At 36.7% G+C, this 23,365-nt stretch overlaps 1 protein-coding gene across 1 annotated transcript in view; it reads left to right on the top strand.

The window, feature by feature from the left end:
- TTN (titin) overlaps positions 1 to 23,365 on the top strand; it is a 243,157-nt gene that overhangs the window by 139,477 nt on the left and 80,315 nt on the right. Inside the window, exons 181-220 of the mRNA XM_054830237.1 lie at positions 2,474 to 2,524; positions 2,605 to 3,000; positions 3,206 to 3,481; positions 3,718 to 3,993; positions 4,138 to 4,277; positions 4,764 to 4,890; positions 4,977 to 5,240; positions 5,345 to 5,611; positions 5,749 to 6,012; positions 6,535 to 6,674; positions 6,809 to 6,935; positions 7,055 to 7,321; positions 7,421 to 7,687; positions 8,194 to 8,460; positions 8,548 to 8,687; positions 9,790 to 9,916; positions 10,672 to 10,814; positions 13,317 to 13,440; positions 14,273 to 14,539; positions 14,687 to 14,784; positions 14,926 to 15,094; positions 15,186 to 15,452; positions 15,569 to 15,835; positions 15,927 to 16,205; positions 16,312 to 16,720; positions 16,820 to 16,944; positions 17,040 to 17,306; positions 17,924 to 18,193; positions 18,291 to 18,593; positions 18,717 to 19,019; positions 19,377 to 19,564; positions 19,652 to 19,766; positions 20,337 to 20,621; positions 20,914 to 21,065; positions 21,203 to 21,350; positions 21,483 to 21,660; positions 21,755 to 21,876; positions 21,975 to 22,262; positions 22,356 to 22,652; positions 22,773 to 22,959. Coding sequence (XP_054686212.1) covers positions 2,474 to 2,524; positions 2,605 to 3,000; positions 3,206 to 3,481; positions 3,718 to 3,993; positions 4,138 to 4,277; positions 4,764 to 4,890; positions 4,977 to 5,240; positions 5,345 to 5,611; positions 5,749 to 6,012; positions 6,535 to 6,674; positions 6,809 to 6,935; positions 7,055 to 7,321; positions 7,421 to 7,687; positions 8,194 to 8,460; positions 8,548 to 8,687; positions 9,790 to 9,916; positions 10,672 to 10,814; positions 13,317 to 13,440; positions 14,273 to 14,539; positions 14,687 to 14,784; positions 14,926 to 15,094; positions 15,186 to 15,452; positions 15,569 to 15,835; positions 15,927 to 16,205; positions 16,312 to 16,720; positions 16,820 to 16,944; positions 17,040 to 17,306; positions 17,924 to 18,193; positions 18,291 to 18,593; positions 18,717 to 19,019; positions 19,377 to 19,564; positions 19,652 to 19,766; positions 20,337 to 20,621; positions 20,914 to 21,065; positions 21,203 to 21,350; positions 21,483 to 21,660; positions 21,755 to 21,876; positions 21,975 to 22,262; positions 22,356 to 22,652; positions 22,773 to 22,959 — 8,647 coding nt within the window. The remainder of the gene's footprint in view (positions 1 to 2,473; positions 2,525 to 2,604; positions 3,001 to 3,205; positions 3,482 to 3,717; positions 3,994 to 4,137; positions 4,278 to 4,763; positions 4,891 to 4,976; positions 5,241 to 5,344; positions 5,612 to 5,748; positions 6,013 to 6,534; positions 6,675 to 6,808; positions 6,936 to 7,054; positions 7,322 to 7,420; positions 7,688 to 8,193; positions 8,461 to 8,547; positions 8,688 to 9,789; positions 9,917 to 10,671; positions 10,815 to 13,316; positions 13,441 to 14,272; positions 14,540 to 14,686; positions 14,785 to 14,925; positions 15,095 to 15,185; positions 15,453 to 15,568; positions 15,836 to 15,926; positions 16,206 to 16,311; positions 16,721 to 16,819; positions 16,945 to 17,039; positions 17,307 to 17,923; positions 18,194 to 18,290; positions 18,594 to 18,716; positions 19,020 to 19,376; positions 19,565 to 19,651; positions 19,767 to 20,336; positions 20,622 to 20,913; positions 21,066 to 21,202; positions 21,351 to 21,482; positions 21,661 to 21,754; positions 21,877 to 21,974; positions 22,263 to 22,355; positions 22,653 to 22,772; positions 22,960 to 23,365) is intronic.

Here is a 23,365-nt window from a genome sequence, read left to right as displayed (position 1 = left end):
ATTTAAATTGATTTCTATAGCATCTGAACATGTGGAAAGAGATTCTGGAGAAGAAAAGGGGGATGAAATTAAATTGGTTGCTCATAAGGAAGGTGCTGTAGAGAAAGTCTCTGACAAGTTTAGTGTTCTTCATGAAGGAAAGATTCCTGTGCATGAAAAAGGAGAGGGAATTGAGTCAACTTATGTACCTAAACATATACCCAGAGAGCCATATGAGCCCAGAGACCAGAAAAGACTTCTAGGAAAAGAGAGAAAATCAAAAATCACTTTGCAACCTGAAGAATTTCCCATTAAGGATAAAACTTCATTTGTAAAGGATATCACAGAGGCAGGAATAGCTGAAACTCCTTTGTTTAGAAGTGAAGAAGAGAGAGGAGGGTTTACTCTAGAGAAATCTGAAGTTCTTCTTGAAGAATCCATGAAGGAGCATGACTTACAAAATAAAACTCAATGGATGAAGAAATCTGGTACCATGGTAGCTGAAATTCCTATAGATAAGATTCTTAATAAAGAAGCAAAGAAAATGGAAATTATTCAAGGTGATGAGAAAGATGAGAATCTGGACTTTATATCAGCAGAACTACATTCCTTAGACCTGTCTGAGGTGACTGAACCAGCATTGAGAAAAGATGTTGACCTAGAACACCACACTGAAGGTGAGGAGTTTCCCAGAGAAAAAGCTTACATAATCTTTAAACCGTCTTTTCTTAAGCCAGAAGTAGTGGAAAGGAAAGCAAGAGAAAAATATTATTCAGAGGAAGAAGTTCATTATGAGGAGGATGCAGTACAATTGTTGACTGAGAAAGCACTCCTAAGTGATGTAAAAGCAGGCAAAAAGATTATACCAGGGAAGGAAGAGAAAACTACTTTCAGCACCCACTTAAAAAAAGACAAAATTAGACAGTCAGATGCTCCTGAAAAGCTGCCTGTGGAAAAAGAAGAATTTGATACGGTGGTTACAGGAGAAGGAATAGAAGGTGAAGTTTCCATAGGAGAACATAAAAAGGGAGTCAAAGATGAAATAGTTGACAGATCTGAGTCAGTAGAGACAGTTCCTATGCAGCCACCAGGGAGTCAAGATAAAAAACAATTTCAAGAAGTCCATACCATTCAGGATGAATGTAAAGAAACTCCAGCTCTCAAAAGCAGCAAAGACGAAACTGAAGAAAAGAAATCTTCTTTGACTGTGGAAAAAGTGAAGCTTTCGGGAAGAGAACTTCCAGTGACAGAAGGTACATCAGATGAAAAACCATCAGCTAAATATGGCATTGGAAAAAGCACATCTCTTACCATGAAAAAAGAGAAGGGAAAGCTTTTGGACAAAATACGACCAAGTAAAGGAACCCCTGGAAACGGAGATGGAAGTTACTCCTCAAGCATAGGTAAGATAATAACTCCCAAGAAAGCAGGACAGAAAGAATACCGGAAATCAGAACCTGCTCATGTGATTGAGCAGGCCAGTAGACTTCCAAATGAGAATAGGAATTTAGATGCACCTGGAGAATCAAGTGAAGTTCTGGATGTTCCTGCAAAGTCTCACGCAAAGCAAGGTGAGGAAGACCGCTGCCAAATTCTTCTATGAAGTTATTATATTATTTGCTTCTAGAGAATACCATTTGCCATTGTGATGTTTGTTTTCATTCTTTAACACCGTTCACATTTCCATCTAGCCTGTCAGCTGGCTGTACTGGCATTCAGCCACTCTTGACATGTTTGTCTTACCTGTCTTTATATGTATCTGTGTGATCAATGCTCATTGTCTTAGTCTTGCACTTTTATAAGACTGCATAAATCATGTTGTGTGCCATTATCTTCTCAGAAAAACTCACACATTTTTTTATAGTATTCATTTTTCCATCCACTGCAATAAAATCTGTCCTACATTTCATTCATATCATCCTCCCATTAAAAGTATCATCTTCTGTATTTCCTTTCACAAAACGATGAGAAGCAGCATAGCATGGGAAATATTTTCAAAAGTCTGAGATGATTCATCACAAGTTGGGCAACTAACTGAGCATCCCTCACTTGTGAGAGTATCACATTGTCCTGAAACATGTATTTCATTTATACAATTTATATTTTTGTTGTCTTCATTAGTAAAAGTATGTGTTTTTTTGAAAGAAAACCATAATGATTTGTAATAGGTAGTTAAGCTATTTTGGTTGACAGGTGGGTGTTGATCACAAAATATTGGGGAGGATAATAGATTGAGGAAGCAGGAGCTCATAAACTGCCTTTCAGTCCCCACTGCTGAATATGCTTTTCCCATGCTTCAAGATATTGAACTTACTATTGAGATATAGACAGATAAGTTGTATAAATATATACATATGTTTGTATCTTCCTCCCCTTGTATGTGTATATAACTAAAGGAAGAGAAAATCTGATTTGAAAAATAAATGTTTGTCTTAATTTTAGTATATATGTTTAATTACATTCCTAATAATACTGCTCTTCTACTGCTCTACAGAGGCCAAGCCACCAAAAGAAGAAACGCCGAAGGGTATCAGTCCAGTCAAAGGTAGGATACTACAAGTCAATACCTACAAGAAAAAGCAATAAATCAGAATTAGTTTATTCATTTCTAAATCTGAATTACAGCCAAGAAGACACCTTCGCCAGCAGATGCAGAAAGAAGGAAACTCAGGCCAGGCAGTGGTGGTGAAAAACCTCCTGAAGAGCCTCCATTCACTTACCAACTCAAGGCTGTACCACTGAAGTTTGTCAAGGAGATGAAAGATATAGTTCTAACAGAAGCTGAATCTGTTGGGTCTTCTGCAATCTTTGAAGTCCTTATTTCACCATCCACTGCAATTACCAGCTGGATGAAAGACGGAAGTAACATCCGAGAGAGCCCAAAGCACAAGTTTATTGCTGATGGCAAAGATAGGAAGCTGCATATTATTGATGTCCAGCTGTCAGATGCTGGTGAATATACTTGTGTATTACGACTGGGGAACAAAGAGAAGACCTCTACAGCCAAACTAATTGTTGAAGGTATTCCCTGTTTCAAGTTTATCAATAATTTAAAGGCTAGCTACTCCTCAAGTTAGAAGTACTGGTACTTTGTGAATTTACAGTGGTTGGTAGGTGCATTCTTTTGTTTCCATCTATCACTACACATATTGGTTTAATATGTAAGGCATTTCTGCATCACACCTTCCGTATATAAATGATACAAATCGAGATGTGTTTTCCACAGAACTCCCAGTGCGGTTTGTGAAAACTCTTGAAGAAGAAGTCACTGTGGTTAAAGGCCAGCCACTGTACTTGACATGTGAGCTTAACAAAGAAAGAAGTGTGGTCTGGAGGAAGGATGGGAAGATCATCAAAGACAAGCCGGGGAAATTTGCTCTGGGCATTATTGGTTTGTCACATTCCCTCACGATCACTGATTCAGATGATGCTGATTCTGGCACTTACAGTGTTACTGTGGAAGACTCTGAGCTGTCATGCTCGTCTTGTGTTAAGGTAGTAGGTAAGCAATCAAAATCGTGTTCTCCTATCTCTGTAGGATATTTGGGCTGGTTTAAAATTAGGAAAGCTTTTTCTCAAAGAATTACAATATAAATGGACAGATAAGATTTTTACAGCTATTTATTAAAAGCTTGTTGTAATAAAAAATTTGTTAATTCTATGTCTTCTATTTATGACCCACCAATTTGTACTAAAAGTCTGCTAAGCTGTATTTTTATGTAACTTTTTGTCATGCAGAAGTGATAAGAGACTGGTTAGTAAAACCCATAAGAGACCAGCATGTGAAACCAAAAGGAACAGCTATTTTCACCTGTGACATTGTCAAGGATACACCAAACTTTAAATGGTTTAAAGGAGATGAGGAAATCCCTGCTGAACCAACTGACAAGACAGAAATCTTGAAAGAAGGAAATAAAATTTTCCTGAAAATCAAGAATGCTGGCCCTGCTGATATTGGCGAATATTCAGTGGAAGTTGAAGGTCGCAGATACCCAGCTAAACTGACCCTTGGTGGTAAGGAAGCTTTTATTTGTATTATATTTAATCAGTTCATAGGCCAATGTTCAAAACCAACCAAACAAAAAAGGTAACCTGTATTATTATAGAGGTCTATCAAAACTTGACCTAATTATATATGTGTTCACTTGTGCATTCTAGAACGTGAAGTTGAACTTCTGAAGCCATTAGAGGATGTTACAGTTTATGAGAAAGAAACAGCAAACTTTGATACAGAAATATCTGAGGATGATATTCCTGGTGAATGGAAGCTGAAAGGAGAAATCCTGAGACCCTCACCTGTAAGCATCCTTGAATTTTACGACAAAATTTATTTAAATTTAAAGACTCTGAACAGGTTCCTTTGAGTCTATATGGTAAGATCTTTCCAGGTCTGTCACTGCTACTTAGTCCAGAACGTAGAAAGGCTAAACATTATGGTGATTAAAAACCACTGGTTTTCTACGTAAGAATTATATGCTATAAAAGCTAATTTTTGAAGGGCTTCATTTTCTCAAAGGATTACAGCATACCATTCAGACAGTAATAAAAATATCCTACATATATTGCTAGGAATGATGCTGACATTTAAAAGAAGTGTGGAATGCTGAAGAAATGTACTCCATTTTTTTATTATTGAGTAAAAGTGTTAACTTTCCTTGGAAAGCAATTCCAGTCTTTCTAGTTGACTCTTTACTGTGTATAAAATGTTTATAGAATCCCTCTATTAAAAATACCTAGCAGTAACGCATTGGCATTGTATTTACCAAAGTCTGTCATCTCTCTAGACATGTGAAATCAGAGCTGAAGGAGGAAAACGCTTCCTAACCTTGCACAAAGTCAAGTTAGACCAAGCTGGTGAAGTCCTTTTCCAGGCACTTAATGCAGTTACTACAGCTATCCTGACAGTGAAAGGTATGATGCACCATGGAGTATGAGATCAACTTAAACAGAATTCACATGGAGCCCATTACAAATGATGTGTTCTGTTTTGCTTCCAGAAATTGAACTGGACTTTGCTGTGCCCCTAAAAGATGTTACTGTCCCTGAGAGGCGCCAAGCAAGGTTTGAATGTGTCCTTACCAGAGAAGCCAATGTTATATGGTCTAAGGGCACTGATATACTCAAGATTGGAGAAAAATTTGACATCATTGCAGATGGAAAGAAGCATATTCTTGTAATCAATGATTGTCAGTTTGATGATGAGGGAGAATACACTGCTGAAGTTGACGGCAAGAAGAGCACAGCGAGACTGTTTGTGGAAGGCAAGTATCTTCTTGTGAACAAAACAATAACAAATGGATAAAGAATGTATCTTTTAGAACCACATTAGCCTTTTTCTGATGGTATTTACATGTCTACATTACAGGTGTGAGGTTGAAGTTCATCTCACCTCTACAAGACCAAACAGTGAAAGAAGGGGAAACAGCCCACTTTCAGTTTGAGCTTTCTCATGAAGACATGCCAGTAAAATGGTACAAAAATGACAAGAGACTCCACACAAGCAGAACGGTTTTTATGACTTCAGAAGGCAAAGTTCATAAACTAGAACTGAGAGAAGTAACTCTTGATGATATCTCTGAAATAAAGGCCGTAGTCAAGGACTTGAACACACAAGCAAACCTCAAAGTCTTAGGTAATTGCATAAATAATTGAAAATATGCTATATAATATATATAAAGAATTTATATAAGTAGAAAGTGACAAAATCTTGATGTTTTAGTAAATTTATGTTACTAATTTACTGTTTCATATCCACTATGTCTTTTGTAGAGGCCGATCCATATTTCACTGTGAAATTACAAGACTACAGTGCTGTGGAAAAAGATGATATTATTCTGGCATGTGAACTTAGCAAAGATGTGCCAGTAAAATGGTACAAAGATGGTGAAGAACTAGTAGCTTCCAACAGAATTTCCATAAAAACAGATGGCTTGCGCCGTATCCTGAAGATCAAGAAGGCTGCAGAGAGTGATAAGGGTGTTTATGAGTGTGACTGTGGAACCGACAAAACTAGTGCTAATGTCAGCGTTGAGCGTAAGTTACCATGCCTTGGCTAAAGGAAAGTACCGAAACCTTTGTAACATGGTGTAGACAGACGCTCTCTAAAGTACAACACCAAAAACTGTACCTTTAGAAAACATGCTGTTATGATAAATAGCTGAAATATCCAGATTTACAATTATTAACAGTATTTACAGGAGATAATATATCTTAAGACATATAAATGGCTGTTGTAAAGACAGTGATGATCAATTATTCTCTATGTCCATTTACAGTCAGAAAAAACCCAACAGTGTAATTCACTGTAACAGATAACTGGGTTAATTATGAGGAAAAATATTCATACAAAAAATAACTAAACTTTCAGACATATTATAGATGGAGGTTGTAGACTGTCCAAATTTGCAGCTTTTTAAAAAGAGGTTAGATAAACCTTTATCAGTGATGCCCTAAAGAAGGGATAGGGAGGGAGTTGAGATCCTTTCCAGTACTACATTTCTATGGTATAGAATGAGTGAGTAAACAGATGTGAACTTTTTTGGGTTTTGATTTTAGCTCGCTTAATTAAAGTGGAGCGCCCACTGTATGGAGTGGAAGTATTTGTTGGTGAAACAGCACGTTTTGAAATTGAAATTTCTGAGCCTGACGTCCATCCTATATGGAAGCTAAAGGGAGAAACCCTAACACCTTCACCTGTAAGTCATGGTCTTTATTTTTAGACCATAATTTACACTAGAAAAAACATATTTAATAATAGTGTATTCTGAGTGGTCTTAGAATATTCATATGTTGGCCGGGGGGGGGGGGCGGTGTGTTTCTTTATCACCAGGACTGTGAAATCATTGAAGATGGGAAGAAGCACACTCTTGTCCTTCATAACTGCAAACTTGATATGACCGGAGAAGTGTCTTTCCAAGCTGCTAATGCTAAAAGTGCTGCTAATCTGAAAGTGAAAGGTACAGTCTGTACTTTGTCAACTTTTCCACACGTATCTCAGGGCATTAGAACAAATCTAGCAGCAGAAAGGTCTATATGAACCTATTGCTGAACTGAAAGTTCTCTTCTTTGATTTCAGAATTGCCTCTCATCTTTATCACTCCACTAAGCGATGTGAAGGTCTTTGAGAAGGATGAAGCCAAGTTTGAATGTGAGGTGTCCAGAGAACCCAAGACTTTCCGCTGGTTGAAAGGAACACAAGAGATCACTCCTGATGAAAGATTTGAAATTATTTCAGACGGAACAAAGCACACTCTGATTATTAAATCTGTTGCCTTTGAGGATGAAGCTAAATACATGTTTGAAGCTGAGGATAAGAGAACAAGTGCCAAGCTAATTATTGAAGGTTTGTCTGACTTTACCTTTCTAGAAAAGGTTTGCACCATGGTCCTTGAATAATTTTTATTGATAACATTATTATTAATGAAATGTTATGTTGTTATAGGTATCCGTCTGAAATTCATTACTCCTCTAAAGGATGTAACAAAAAAAGAGCGAGAAACTGCAGTGTTCACTGTGGAACTCTCCCATGAAAATATCCCTGTTGTCTGGTTCAAGAATGATCAACGGTTACATACCAGCAAAGTGGTTTCAATGAAAGATGATGGCAAATTCCATACCCTCACAATCAAAGATCTTACTATTGATGATACTTCTCAGATTAGAGTGGAAGCTATGGACAAATCCTCAGAAGCTAAACTCACTGTCCTTGGTAAGAATACCCAAAAGAATTTACATGATGTACATTATCAGAAGACTCTTACTAATGAAAAATGGTGATCAGAAGGTCTTGGGGTTAGTTTTGGTTTGCTTTGGTGGTTTGGGTTTTTGTTGTTTGACCTCAATCTACATTGTGATTTTTGACAATTTTACAGTTCATTTGTCTTCTTTGGGTCTCCTTTTCCCCATTCACAAAGGATAATTAGAATAACTTTAAAATTTCTTGCAACTGTTGCAAAATTAACTATTAGATATTTAAATGTTGCTCTGAAATTCCTACAGCATCAAAACAATGTTGTCAGCAGTATTAGTAATACACTGAATTGTTTCTTAGATATTTATTGTTTTCTCTTTTTTGCAACAGAACTATGTAATATTTATAAGGACTATATTTAATCCTTCTTTCAGAGCATAAAAAAGTATTTTATGGTAAGAACTAATTGTCCTTTTTGAAGGACTAAAACTTCAAATTGAAATATATTTTAACTTTGCATGCAGAGGGAGACCCCTACTTCACCGGGAAGCTGCAGGATTACACTGCTGTAGAGAAAGATGAAGTAATCTTACAATGTGAAATCAGCAAAGCAGATGCCCCAGTGAAATGGATGAAGGATGGCAAACCAATTACTCCATCAAAGAATGTTGTTATTAAGGCTGATGGTAAAAAGAGAATTCTTATCCTCAAGAAGGCTTTGAAGAAAGACATTGGACAGTACACTTGTGACTGTGGTACTGATCAAACCTCTGCTAAACTCAGTATTGAAGGTATGATACAGCTGCTCTGTAGTACAGATCTAGGGTGTGATAGAGATTGAGGAAATCAATCACTTTTTTTTTTTTTTTTTCCTGCAGACCGGGATATTGAGATTATACGTCCGCTATACAGTGTGGAGGTGATTGAGACAGAGACTGCCCGTTTTGATATTGAAATCTCTGAGGAAGGTGTCCATGGCAATTGGAAGCTAAAAGGAGAACCCCTGACTGAATCAGCTGTAAGCAAATATTTCAGGATGTTTCTTAAATGTGTCCCAACAATTTGTGGGGAGGTAGGGTGTGAGGGAGTAGGTGGTGGTTGCAGAAAATAATTGAAACGTCTTTCTGCTTTCAGTAAGGGTCACTATAATAAAAATACTGTTTTTTTCACTAATAACTTTTAAAATACAAAATATAGTAAAAACTTAATCCAAAATATTATATAGAATAGCTAAATAATAAATTATTTTACATAAGTAAGTACATTCTGTATTGCTAGTCCCTATGTATCATGTATCTAAAGTGCAAAGACCTCATGGAATTCACTTAAACATAATGTCATTTAAAAATGCAAACTTTGGATTGTCTGCATTTACCTTTGGGTTTTGAGTTATGTTTGGTTTAAATAGATGTAGATCACATTTTCAAACTCTTTTCCATTACTATGGCAGCTAAAATTGGTATAAAATGGTATAAGGTTTAATCAAATATTCTTAATTCCTTGCTGGAAGTATCTGGAAAATTAAGAAACAATACAATCATGACTGGCAATAATTTGGCAACTCTTTGATGTAACAGTACCAATGTGAGTAATACACAAAGATCAGAAGTTCCATGAAAATCAGTGTCAGGATAAAAGAAAAAGACCCTTCTCAAGGAAAGGTCACAGCACAAGATTAGTAATTTCCAGTTCCCTTAGCCTTCTGACTGGTCTGCATACAGCTATATTGGCTAGTCAATCAGCACATACCATTCACAAACACAAGTGTGTTTTCTCTTGCCCTTTCTTCCTAAGAGGAAACAGACTACTAGGAAGAAACATTGAAAGGCCTCTGAAGCCCCATCCCTGGAAGAGTTCAAGGCCAGGCTGGATGAGGCTTTGGGCAACCTGGTCTAGTGGAGGGTGTCCCTGTCCATGGCAGTGGGGTTGGAACTAGGTGATCTTTGAGGTCCCTTCCAATGCAAACCATTCTATGATTCTATATTGCAAGTGGCAGTTAGCTCAAGTGTTGCAAATGGAAGAGGAGATAATAGATGCATGATATGAGAAGAAGTAGAGGCTCTTGTGGTGAGGAGCACAAAAAAGATACTGATAAAATAATTTCATTTCTCTTTTTGCAGGATTGTGAAATCAAGGAGGAAGGCAAAAAGCACTTCCTTACACTGTACAATGTACGTTTAGACCAAGCTGGTGGAGTAGATTTCCAGGCAGCAAATGCCAGATCCGGTGCTCACCTTCGAGTGAAACGTAAGTGTCTTTTAAACTGAAATTAATTAATTAAGTGAAAACAAGGTACTCATTGCCTCTTTGGAATGAGTGCAAATCTCTATACTGTATTGAACTCACAGCAATTATTTCCAGAACAGCAGCTCAAGGATTTAATTACTCAAGCCATCTTGATTTTTTAGTTAAGGAATGTCCTATATGGTTTTTTTTTTACCCTCGTGTATAGTTTATTCACATAGGAGAAGTAAAAATAAGGAGATGGCCTTGAAGGCTGCTTCCTGGTCTGGCATCGTATGTTGTTATGAAATCAAAGTATTACAAGCGAAGGCTTTACTGCATTAAAGTATCATGTTAACCTGAGAGGATGGTATCACAGTGGTATCTGGGGATAGGGTTAAGAGCTTGATGGACAGGGACAGACCACACGGTTGAAGACCACTTGTTTCCCAATCCAATCCTAGCCCTCGCTATTTTGGAAAACACATGCCTTATCTAGCAAGAGGCATGCAAGGCTTGGCAGGGAGACAGATGCATGGCAACTTTCCTGCTGACCTTGTTCAATTTAAAGAAACATGGTCTGCAAATAGGAAAATTTAGGTGACCAGCCCTCCCCCTAAAAACCCAGGGTGGCCTCTTCTATTTAGGGAATTTAAAGAGCAGCATTGCGATGTCTGTCTCTCTTGAGGGAAGCCACCATGGAGATTAGTACATAAGGGCAGCAGCTCTCTCTTGGGTAGAAGTGACTAATCTGAAAATGATGTCTTCTCCTTACCAAGCTCGAGTAATTGGCTTGCTGAGACCCCTCAAGGATGTAACAGTGACAGCTGGGGAATCAGCAACCTTCGATTGCGAACTCTCTTATGAGGGAATCCCAGTAGAGTGGTTCCTGCAAGGAAAGAAACTGGAGCCTGGTGATAAGGTAAAGCAATTAAACTTTATTTTTCCTCATGTTTCCTCCTTCTTCCTCTCTTTCAGCTCTCTTCCCCTTCTTTATTTCTCATTTATTCTCTGCCAGTAGAAGTAATAAGGCACAGCAATACAGTAGTGCTGCTGTGCCAAATGGTAAATCCTCACTAAATCAGATAGAGCATTTTTTCACCCAGAAATTCCAGTATTCTGGCATACTACAAGTATGTATCATACAAAGGAAAACTAAGGTTCCAGAATAGCAATCATTACAACAGTGATTTTGTGCCTGATTCTGTTGGTAACTCAGCCACTGGGCTACTGAATGATTTTTGCTCAGGTTAATTGTAGTTACAGTGAGAGGGTTTTGAAAGGTGCTATCAGGAAATGCTTTTTTTTCTCCTGAATGCTGAGTTGCAGTCCAATTCTGCATATAAGGGGATTAAGAGGATTCAAATTCCATTTCAGGCATTTGTTCTGGCTCTCAAGATAACTTTCTGGGCAGATTTGCTTGTCAAGCACTTCTCACTAGCTATTTTTAACCCTTCATCAAGTGCTGGCTCTTAATGCTGAGATCTGAGCAGCCTGGAATGCAGTCAGTTTAATATTTAAAATTAATGGTACAGGAAATACATAAAGAAACATAAATAAATACATTAAGAAACAGAAAATATAAATGGATATCTGGTTTTAAGACTTCTTTTTCACGTACTAGGCCTAAGGGAAATAATGCAAATGAAAACATAAATTGAAAACCTCAGACAAAGCAAACTTTCAAGGGATTACATGACATAGCAAAGTTTCAGAACCCGTAATAATGCTGTTAATAACATTTAGGTACAGATTTTTTTTCCTTTAAATACAATTTTTAACATATTATTTTCAGGTTTTACTAGATCTTTCTGTGCTTCACCAAATTTGCCTAAATAAAAACGATTTCATTAAAAAGTTAGAATATAGAAATAGGAAAAGAAAAACCAATCATGGTGATAGGCAACCCTATTACAGTATTTAGGGACAGATAAACAAAATTGAAACTTGACAGATGAGACATGTAATAAATCAAGGTAATGACTCCTGAGTCTAGGAATAAAAATGTTGAAAGCTATTGATCAGTGCAGTGGCTTGATAGTTATTACTGCCTGGCAAGAAACATATTATATGTTCAATATTCTGCATTATGGAACATTATTTTGTTCTTATCTGTCTAAGCTATCGTTTTAATCACATGAAAAAAATAAATCCAGATTTTCATTCAGTTTACATATGCAGTCAAAACTGTCATTTGACTTCAGTTGAAATTTTATCAAGAAGAAATTCAGATTAAACCATATATTTACTTGATGCATCTCTTTCTGCCCATTTAAAATAGCCTCTTGAAACACTTTTACTGCTGTCTTCAGGAATCAATCTAATTGTACAAGTGTTTCATTTCAGCTTTTTTTAATTCAAACCATTATTTTACCTCTGTGGCTAGCATTCAGGTGCACACATATAACCTTTATTGAAGTGCCTTCTTTGTTTACCTTTACTGCTTATCTTGGTCAAATATATTAATCTCAACTTCATCTCAATCTCTTTCAGACGAGCATTCACTAGAGCTAGTTTTCAGGGACACAATGACCATTTGGGAGGAAGGACAGCCTCTTAGTTCCTTCTTTCCCTCTGAAGCAAAAGGAACTGCCTTCTCAAAAGAAACACTCTTTTAGGCTTCTTCCTTAGCAGAAGCTCACTTTACCCCTTTATCTGTCTAAACCAGCATCTACTACTTGATCTCATACTTCTCTGAAAATAAATAAATAGTATTCTTCAAGAGCTATGTTAAAATGTGTGGCATGAATGAGTAGCAGCCCTCTTAATGGCTGCAATGCAGGGTGTATCCTTAAATCCCTCAGATCTACTCCTAGAAAAAGGGATATTTGTGTAGGAGTAGCCCAAGTCAAGCTCATGATTGCAAGGTAGTTTCAGCAATAGATCAATATGGAAATGTTTTGGGGTTTTTTTTAAAGCAGAATTTTTTACCAAAATTTAATAATAGAAAGTGAAATTGGAATTTATAAGAGTGTATGAGGAGGGTGCCAAACCTCTTTATAGCTCGCTAAAAGTTTTTACTTTAGATGTGGCCAGGAGTTATACTAACTTTTTCTCATAAATTTACTTATTTTGGTATTTATGAGTACCAGTTCAAAATAAACATTATCTCAAGTCAGCCTCATTTTCAACTTTGATAGTAGACTCAGGTTTTCTAATACAAGGACACAAATACCGTAAAACATGGGGAAACTTAAAATTACAATTTCTTGTAAGTGAAAGGACAAAACGGAAATGATTCTCAAAATACTCAACACATTTGTGTCTTGAGCTATATCTAGTATATACAAAAGCAAATTATCAAAATTTCATGTAAACAACCAAACTCCACAGATAACAATAAATAGCAAAGCTATTTCATTAAATATTTCTTAACTATTTGTTGTAGATACTTACAAAGCATTTTTTTAATGTACTTTATAAGGTTGTGACACGTGCTGAAGGGAGAGTTCACACACTTATTCTTAGAGACGTCAAGTTAACAGATGCGGGAGAGGTATCACTGACAGCAAAAGATTTCAGAACTCAAGCAAATCTTTTTGTGAAAGGTAAGTCAGTCATTTTAATTATACTATAGTCAGTGTTAATGGTCCATTCACGATTCACCCTGGACTAGGATTTTAATATACACCATATATCAAATTAGTAGGATCATACATACAATATTGCACTGGTAGATAACTTTCCTGATTAAAAAATCCACTTAAAATCTTTATGCTTCATAGAAGAGCTGAGGGAAGGGGGAAATACTGGAAATGTGTCAGATATGGGAGATGAATCAGTTGATTAGGATTTCCAGGGATTCATCGCAGACTTGAACATTCAATTGGCCTCAAGATGACCCACAAATGCTGGCCTTTATGGCTCCTGATGGCTTTTTTCTGTTCTTTGGAGTATCCAGAAACCTACAAGACCACAGCTACACCAGCAGTCAGGTGACATACTGTTAGCTGTATACCCACTTGCACTGCTTGCAAACTGTGTATGGCTAAGAAGTCAAAAAACTTCTTGCACACACTTCTAACTAATTTAGTAATTCAAGGAAAAATTAAAAAAAAAATCATTCCTTAAGTTCAGAGGATAACTTCAGAGTCATTGAGATCACATGGGTATAGTTCAGCTAAAGAAACTGAGTTACAAGGCTTTGTGATGATATTTGAGTACAACCCCCGTGGACAAGGATATCGTTCAGTCTAATCTTACAGTAGGCTGAAAATTAGGAGAAAAAGAAAAAGAAAAAAACTTCAGCAGAGATGTCTAAGAGCATTTTTGATTAGTCAGTCAAGGAAAATTAGTGAACAGTATGGGACAGTTCTGTACTAGCAGAGGGCTGGCTATAATTTAGATCTTTTGTAGCAAAAATCTATCTTTTTCTTTTAGAACCCCCAGTTGAATTTACTAAACCACTTGAGGACCAGACTGTTGAAGAGGAGGCCACTGCAATACTGGAATGTGAAGTTTCCAGAGAAAATGCAAAAGTTAAATGGTTCAAAAATGGAGAACAAATTCACAAAACAAAGAAGTATGATATCATTTCTGATGGAAGGGTCAGAAAACTCATTATCCATGGCTGCACACTGGATGATGCAAAAACATATACCTGTGATGCTAAGGATTTTAAGACATCATGTTTTCTCAATGTAGAACGTGAGTCATGTACAATTTTCTACAAAATGTCTAAGTGCTATAAAATCTTTGTACCAGTGTCTATGACTGGCAATAATATCAACGTCAGCAGTTTATTCTTCTCTACCAGAGACTTTCCTCTATTAAAATTTTTCTTTTCTCTTATAGCTATTCGTGTTGAGTTCCTGAAACCCCTAACTGACCTTGAAGTTAAAGAAAAAGAATCTGCTCGATTTGAATGTGAAATTTCTCGTCCAGGTGTCAAGGTCAATAATAATACTTTTTAATCTGAGTAATTCCTTCAACTAGAGCTTTTTTTGAATTGACAACTTTATTATATTGTTACAAAAGAACATCTATGATGAGTATGTTAATATTAATAACCATGTTGATTTGTTCTAAAACAGGTGAAGTGGTTTAAGGATGGCATTGAAATTAAAAAAGGGAAAAAGTATGACATAATTTCCAAAGGTGCAGAACACATTCTTGTTGTCAGTAAATGTGTCTTTGATGATGAAGCTGAATATGCATGTGAAGCAAAAACAGCTCGAACTTCAGGCCTACTTACGGTGATAGGTAAACACAGTGTTTTAGAATCTAAGCTATGAACAAGAAAAAGTATTTTTTGATGAAAGGCTTTAATCATCTTTCTAAATTCTTGTTGCAGAGGAAGAAGCTGTTTTCACAAAAAATCTTCCTGATCTGGAAGTAAATGAAAATGACACTGTAAAATTGATCTGTGAAGTTTCAAAGCCTAATGCTGAAGTTACTTGGTTTAAAGGAGATGAGGAGGTGCCTGATGGTGGTAGATTTGAACACATTTCTGACGGCCGAAAGAGAATTCTTCTCATACGTAATGCTCATCCTGAAGATGCTGGCAAATACACTTGCAAGCTCCCAAGCTCTAGTACAACAGGAAAACTTACTGTACATGGTAAGAAAGTTACTCTGGTGGCCTCATTTTCTGGAAAAAAATTTAAAAATATAAAAACTTGGTTTATTCTTTTCATAAGCAAAAAATAAAATATCTACGAAAATGTTTTCTTTCAGAACTGGCAGCAGAATTTCTTACCAGACCACAAAATCTTGAGGTGCTTGAAGGAGACAAAGCTGAATTTGTCTGTTCAGTATCCAAAGAGGCAATTACAGTACAGTGGCTGAGGGGTGACACAGTCCTGGAGCCTGGTGATAAGTATGACATCATTTCAGATGGCAAAAAGAGAACACTTGTGGTTAAAGACTCTATTTTAGGAGATGCAGGAAAGTATACTGTCATGGTTGGTGAAGTAAAAGCTACAGCACGCTTAACAGTGATTGGTAAGCTTTATTTTGTCTATGTGCAGCTGCATATTTTGTTTCATTCCTTATACTACATGATGTCCTATTTCTTCTATTTTCTCAATTTCAGAAAAACTCAGGATTATAACTCCTCTTAAGGACCAAGAAGTTAATGAGGGTCAAGAAATTATCTTCAACTGTGAAGTCAATAAAGAAGGTGCCAAAGAGAAGTGGTACAAAAATGATGAGGCAATATTTGATAGTGCAAAATACATTATTGTCCAGAAGGATTTAGTTTACACTCTCAGAATCAGAGATGCACAGCTGAAAGATCAAGCCACCTATACCATCTCACTGTCAAACCAGAGAGGCGAACACGTCAAAAGCTCAGCTGCCTTAGCAGTGTTAGGTAAATAACTTGCACTGTATTAAAATTCTTTCATCATCTTACATTCAATTTCACATCAGGATCATGAGGATGTAAATTAATCAGTTTGAGTTTTTTGTCTTAACAGAGGAGGATCTCAGAATTGTTGAGCCTCTTGAAGACATTGAGACCATGGAAAAGAAAACGGTCACATTCTGGTGCAAAGTCAATCGCCTTAATGCAACTCTCAAGTGGACAAAGAATGGTGAAGAGATCACATTCAACAAGCGCATTTTGTACAAAATTGATAAATACAAACACTCACTCATCATTAAAGACTGTGGGTTTATAGATGAAGGTGAATACACTGTTACTGCTGGACAAGACAAATCTGTTGCAGAGCTTCTCATCACAGAAGCACCAGCAGACTTCATTGAACATCTCCGGGACCAGACCGTCACTGAATTTGATGATGCTGTCTTTACATGCCAGCTTTCCAAAGAGAAAGCCAGTGTAAGATGGTACAGAAATGGAAGAGAAATCAAAGAAGGCAAAAAGTATGTACATTTTAATATGCTTGTTAATATCCTAAACATGCTTTACTTTGTCGCTTTTTCTGGAAACTAAAATACTGAATATTTTTCTCCCCTATAAAGATACCAGTTTGAAAAGGATGGAAATCTGCACAGATTGATCATAAAAGACTGTAGACTAGATGATGAGTGTGAATATTCCTGTGGAGTGGATGACAGGAAATCTAGGGCAAGACTTTTTGTTGAAGGTATGAATAAAATTGAATAGAATTTATTTCTTCATTATTTAGTAATAATAGAAACAATACACAGGTAACACCAAATGAATTAACATTTATTTCAGAAATCCCTGTTGAGATCATCCGACCACCACAAGATATTTATGAAGCTCCTGGTGCAGATGTCATCTTCATGGCGGAGTTAAACAAAGATGGTGTGGAGGTCAAGTGGTTGAGAAACAACATGATTATTGTCCAAGGTGACAAACATCAGATGATGAGTGAAGGAAAGGTCCACAGGCTGCAGGTGTGTGACATAAAGCCCCGTGACCAAGGGGAATACAGATTTATTGCCAAAGATAAGGAAGCTAGAGCTAAGCTTGAATTAGCAGGTAAGTTGTTTGCTTTGTGTTTCTTTTATAAAATCTTAAATTAGAGCATTAACTGTTTGACTGAATTGATTTTTGTCATTTCAAAGAGTTGAATTAAAATGAATACATAATCAGGCTGGGACAAGTGCAAGTCTGTTAAACTGTATGAATTATAATACAGGCAACAAATATTTTTTATTATACCACCCTAATCCAACTGTTGAGGAAAATGTAGGTCATATTTCAGTGTCTATACAAAAGACCATGTATTGAGCTTAAAGGAGACACAACCTTTTCATTAGGTCACTGCAGATCTAAAACATGAAAATTATTTGGCCTACTTTGGTCATATAAGACATTTAATTCCTCATTTGTCTATTTTACAGGATGAGACCAATAAAATACATTTAATTAATGCTCAAAAAGCAACTCCCTCTTCCATGATTTTATAGGAGGACACAGTACATACCAACCAGCCTGAGTTTCTTTCTCTGGAGCAATCCAATGAGTCTATGAAGGATTTGCTTAGAATTCCCACAACAACTGCTTTTTCTTTTCAATGTTAGCTTCTTTAACTACACAAATATATCAGTTGGTTTTATCTATAAGTACTTACTTGTCACATTGATCTTCCTTAGCTGCACCTAGAATCAAGACTGGTGATCAAAACCTTGTGGTTGACGTTGGGAAGCCTTTAACTATGACTGTTCCATATGATGCCTACCCAAGAGCAGAAGCTGAATGGTTGAAAGGGGAGGAAAGTCTGCCCACAACAACTGTTGATACAACAACTGACTGCACTACCTTCAAAATTTATGAAGCAAAGAAATCAGATAAAGGAAGGTACAAGGTTATACTTCGAAACAAACATGGCCAGGCAGAAGCATTCGTTAACGTAGAGGTCATTGGTAAGTGCTCCCATTATTAAAACCTTGCTTACATTTATTTAACCTGGGGGAGGGGAAGATGATGCAATGCCCTAAACTATTGTCATATCTTTGTTAGATGTTCCGGGTCCAGTTAGAAACTTGGAAGTCACTGAAACTTATGATGGTGAAGTTGGCCTTGCCTGGCAAGAACCAGAAAGTGATGGTGGAAGTAAAATAATAGGCTACGTCGTTGAAAGACGTGATATCAAGCGTAAGACCTGGATTATGGTCACTGATCGTGCTGAAAATTGTGAATACACTGTTACTGGACTTCAGAAAGGAGGAGTTGAGTACCTCTTCCGTGTTAGTGCACGGAACAGAGTGGGCACTGGTGAGCCAGTGGAAACAGAGAGACCTGTGGAAGCTAAAAGCAAATTCGGTGAGCAGAAGTTGTGAAAAACTCAGTGTTTGATGACAGTGTAAGAAAAGTAGTACAATCTGTAGCAATAGGGAAAAAAACACATACTTTGTTTTTCCTTTTTCTCCCTAAAATAAAATGCAGACGTTCCTGGTCCTCCTCAAAATGTAGAAGTTGCTGATGTGAACAGGTTTGGAGCTACACTTACCTGGGAACCACCTGAGTATGATGGAGGATCTCCAATTACTGGCTACGTTATTGAACTGCGTAACAGAGCTTCCATCAAATGGGAGCCAACTATGACCACTGGAGCTGATGAGCTTTCAGCTGTCCTGACTGATGTTGTGGAAAATGAAGAATATTTCTTCAGAGTAAGAGCACAAAACATGGTTGGAGTTGGCAAACCAAGTCCTGCTACACGTGCAGTTAAAATTATGGACCCAATCAGTAAGTATGCAAGCATTGATTGTGATTGCATTATGAGGCAGGGACATTTTGACTGTTTATATATTATGTATGCAGGAAAGTTAAATTGAGAAACGTGTGCTGCAAATACTATGTACAGCTAGATTTTTCCTACTTTTGTCCTTCAAACATGTCAGAAGTATCTTGCTACCATTTGATTCAGTAAGAACTCAAAATATTTTTGCTCTGAAATTAGGATCCACCCTCAATTTAAAAAATTGGTTTAGAAAAAGCCATGCAAAGGCTTTAAAAAGAGTACTTTAAGGTATAGACAGCTGATATGCAGAACCATACTCTTTTATCAGTTGCAAAAATGTATTTTTCTCAAATTCTTTCCAGAGAGACCAAGTCCTCCCATTAACCTTGATCATTCAGATCAAACTAAGTCATCAGTGCAGCTCACATGGGAACCTCCTCTCAAAGATGGAGGAAGTCCAATCTTAGGCTATATTGTTGAAAGGCAAGAAGAAGGAACAGACAAGTGGATTCGCTGTAACCCAAAACTGGTACCTGCTCTTACTTTTAAGGTAAGACATTCTGTTCATCAACAAAGTACTCAAAATATGTACATCATCTTTAATATGAGTTACTAAATGATTATTTGTGCTTTTTAGGTAACTGGATTGAAACCAGGATCCAGTTATTATTACAGAGTCTCAGCAGAAAATGCAGCTGGTGTGTCTGACCCAGCGGAGGCTATTGGGCCATTAACTGCAGATGATACTTTTGGTAAACCATATGCTATTTATTAAAGATAATTAATCAGATAAGACACACAATTAACATGTATCTTGTGGGTAATATGTATATTTTTCACCAGATAACTGTGATGCCAACTAGTATAAAGAGCCTTAGACCTTTGAGATTCTGAGCTATTTCTCATCCATTATGAATTCTGCAGATAATTAACTGTACTGGTAGGCAGAGACCTATTAGGTTGCTTGAAGAGCAAAGCATGGTCTTTTGTCTCCTGACCTAGCTTTGTGGAAGGTGGGAGGTAACAGGAAAGAAAGGCAGAGAGGATTAAAAAAAAAAAAAAAATCAAAACGATATGAAATTTTTATATTAAAGGGAAAATTAGATCTCCTACTTGATAATGCTAAGCTGCCTTATCAACTCACATATTTCTAAAAAATGTTTAGCCAGGAGAGGTAGGGAGTGATAAACTACAGCTAGGCCTAGGCAGCTCCAACCTGCAGACTGAGATACAGTCAGAGTCAGCCTCTCAACACAGCTATCATTAGCCATATTCAGAACATCTGAAAATATTTCATTGAATCCATTTTCCACTTTTTCCAGTTGGACCTACAATGGACCTAAGTGCATTTAAAGATGGACTGGAAGTTATTGTTCCAGAGCCAATCAAGATCCGTGTTCCTATCACTGGCTACCCTGTGCCAACTGCCACATGGTCTTTTGGTGACCAAGTCTTAGAAGCGGGTGATCGTGTAACAATGAAGACCACTGCCTCCTTTGCAGAACTTGTAATTACTCCAAGTGAACGTCCAGACAAAGGAATTTATTCCTTAACATTAGAAAACCCTGTGTCATCTGTTTCAGGAGAAATTAATGTTAATGTCATCAGTAAGTGGACACGTATATATTCTAGCAATAAAATTCTGTATTTGTCTTGCTAAAATCTAATTAGTTTAATAATGTGAAGTCACACAACTTTCACTAAACCAAGTATATTAAAATATTACTAAAAACTAGAAATCCATGCTCCAAAATAACTCCTTCCTGGTTTTCAATATCCAACTTTGCTGTTTAAGGAAGAATGACTAAGAAGAGTAAGTCTTCTGGCAGATAGACTACATAGAGATCATCTGTCAAACTCCAATTACAAAATAATTAATACAATTTCTCGGATTTCTAGCTCGTCCAAGTGCACCAAGAGAACTTAAAGTTTTAGACATAATCAAGAACACGGTACAGCTGTCATGGGAACCTCCAGAAGATGATGGTGGAAGTCCAGTTACTGGCTATATAATTGAAAAACGTGAAGTAAGCCGGAAAACATGGAACAAAGTAAGTTCGTTCTTTTTCATTTCAATTTCTATTTGCTATATTGTTTCCACATGTGCTGCTGAATTTTGTGTCTTATTTTGTTAATTGCTCTTTGGAAATAAATTTTAGAAAAACATTGGAGCCTTTCTTCTCTTTAGGTTATGGATCATGTTGTTGACCAAGAGTTCACTGTGCCTGACCTCATCCAAGGAAAAGAATATTTATTTAAAGTTTGTGCATGCAATAAATGTGGCCCAGGAGAGCCTGCATATATTGATGAACCTGTAAATATGTCAGCACCAGCAAGTGAGTCAACTGTTTTACAATGTTGCTGATTTTCTGTTTCTGAAATCTTGCTGATTTTCTTCAAAGTAATATGTAAAAAAATTTCTTCCTTAGACTGGTTTCTAAGACCTCATATGTTTTATTTTTTAATAGCGGTGCCCGATCCACCAGAGAATGTTAAATGGAGAAATCCAACATCAAAAGGAATCTTCCTAACTTGGGAGCCTCCCAAATATGATGGTGGTGCCCGCATTAAGGGTTATCTGGTAGAAAAATCCCAACGTGGCACAGACAAGTGGGAGACATGCGGGGAGCCTGTTGTTGAAACAAAGTAAGTCATTTAACATCAGAAGGTATATCCTTTCAACTAACTGAGCCATCCTCGCCACTTCAAATATCTGGATTTATTTTTTTTTAACAAACAGAATGGAAGTAACAAAACTCAAGGAAGGAGAGTGGTATGCATATCGGGTTAAGGCTTTGAACAGAATAGGAGCTAGCAAGCCAAGTAAGCCAACAGATGATATTCAGGCCACTGATGCAAAAGGTAATTACTTCAATCACTGAATTACAATAGTTGCTTTGTTTTTACCAGTCTCCGAAATACTATTTTTATAACAACGTTTTTATTCTCTCCTAAATTAGAGGCTCCAGAAATTTTCTTAGATGTGAAGCTTCTTGCTGGACTTACTGTGAAAGCTGGAACCAAAATTGAGCTGCCAGCTAAAGTAACTGGAAAGCCTGAGCCCCAGATTACTTGGACCAAGGCTGACAAAATTTTGAGACCCGATGACAGAATCACCATTGAAACCAAACCTAATTGTTCTACAGTCACTATTACAGACAGCAAGAGGAGTGACAGTGGAACCTATATTATAGAAGCTGTAAATTCCAGTGGACGTGCTACTGCTGTTGTTGAAGTTAATGTTCTTGGTATGCATGTATTTTATATTGTTTCTAAAAATCATTAGTAATGTACTGAGGTATGCAAGCAGAATATTAACATTCACATCTTGTCCTCTACAGATAAACCTGGTCCACCAGCTGCATTTGATGTATCAGAAATCACAAATGAATCCTGCCTTCTGACATGGAATCCTCCACGAGATGATGGGGGTTCTAAAATTACCAACTATGTCCTTGAGAAAAGAGCTACAGACAGTGAAATATGGCACAAGTTGTCATCAACTATTAAGGATACAAAATTCAGAGCTACAAATTTAATTCCTCATAAAGAATATGTGTTCCGAGTCAGTGCTGAGAACATGTATGGTATTGGGGAGCCAGCACAGTGTAACCCCATCATTGCAAAATATTCATTTGGTTAGTTAATTAAATTAATGTTAAATTTTTACAGTATTTTAACAGAGGGAAAAAAACACAACATATATGTGATGGTTTTTCTTTCTGTTTTTTTCTTCGTACATTTATTAATTTATACAGATCCACCAGGGCCTCCAACAGGTCTCAAGCCTACAGAGGTCACTAAAGATTCAGTCACCTTAACATGGAATGAACCAGATGAAGATGGCGGCAGCCCCATAACTGGCTACTGGGTTGAAAGATATGATCCTGATCAAGATAAATGGATAAAATGCAATAAAATGCCAGTGAAAGATACAACATTCAAGTAAGACTATAGTTCGTTTAGTCTGAAATATGTCAAAGAGACATGAAAATGTAACTGTAGCCTTTTAAAAAAGTTTTACATTTTTCTCATTCTTTTTTCCTTGCTTCCATAAGCTTAGATCCAACTAACACCTGGTGACATACCTTTTTTCATAATTAAAGAATGTCTTTACAGAAGAGTGAATCACCTCTTTTTTTTTTTTTTAATCTTATGCTTAATTTCTGTGCTATGTTATTATTCATAAGACATTCTAAAATAGCAGACATAGCCATCTCAAGTATCAATATGCCAAAACCCTGGGGTTTTTTTCTCATTATATTCATTTTCAGATTTTCCAAGTAAACTGTAGTATGAAGAGTAGAGAGAATAATTTTTTAGGCATGAGTTAATGTGTATATTTGGTTTA

The sequence above is a fragment of the Grus americana genome, chromosome 6 (genome assembly GCF_028858705.1).
Source record: "Grus americana isolate bGruAme1 chromosome 6, bGruAme1.mat, whole genome shotgun sequence".
In the NCBI taxonomy this organism is placed as follows: Eukaryota; Metazoa; Chordata; class Aves; order Gruiformes; family Gruidae; genus Grus; species Grus americana.
The sequence above is the reverse complement of the archived record's forward strand: the minus strand, read 5'-3'. Positions and strand labels throughout refer to the sequence as shown.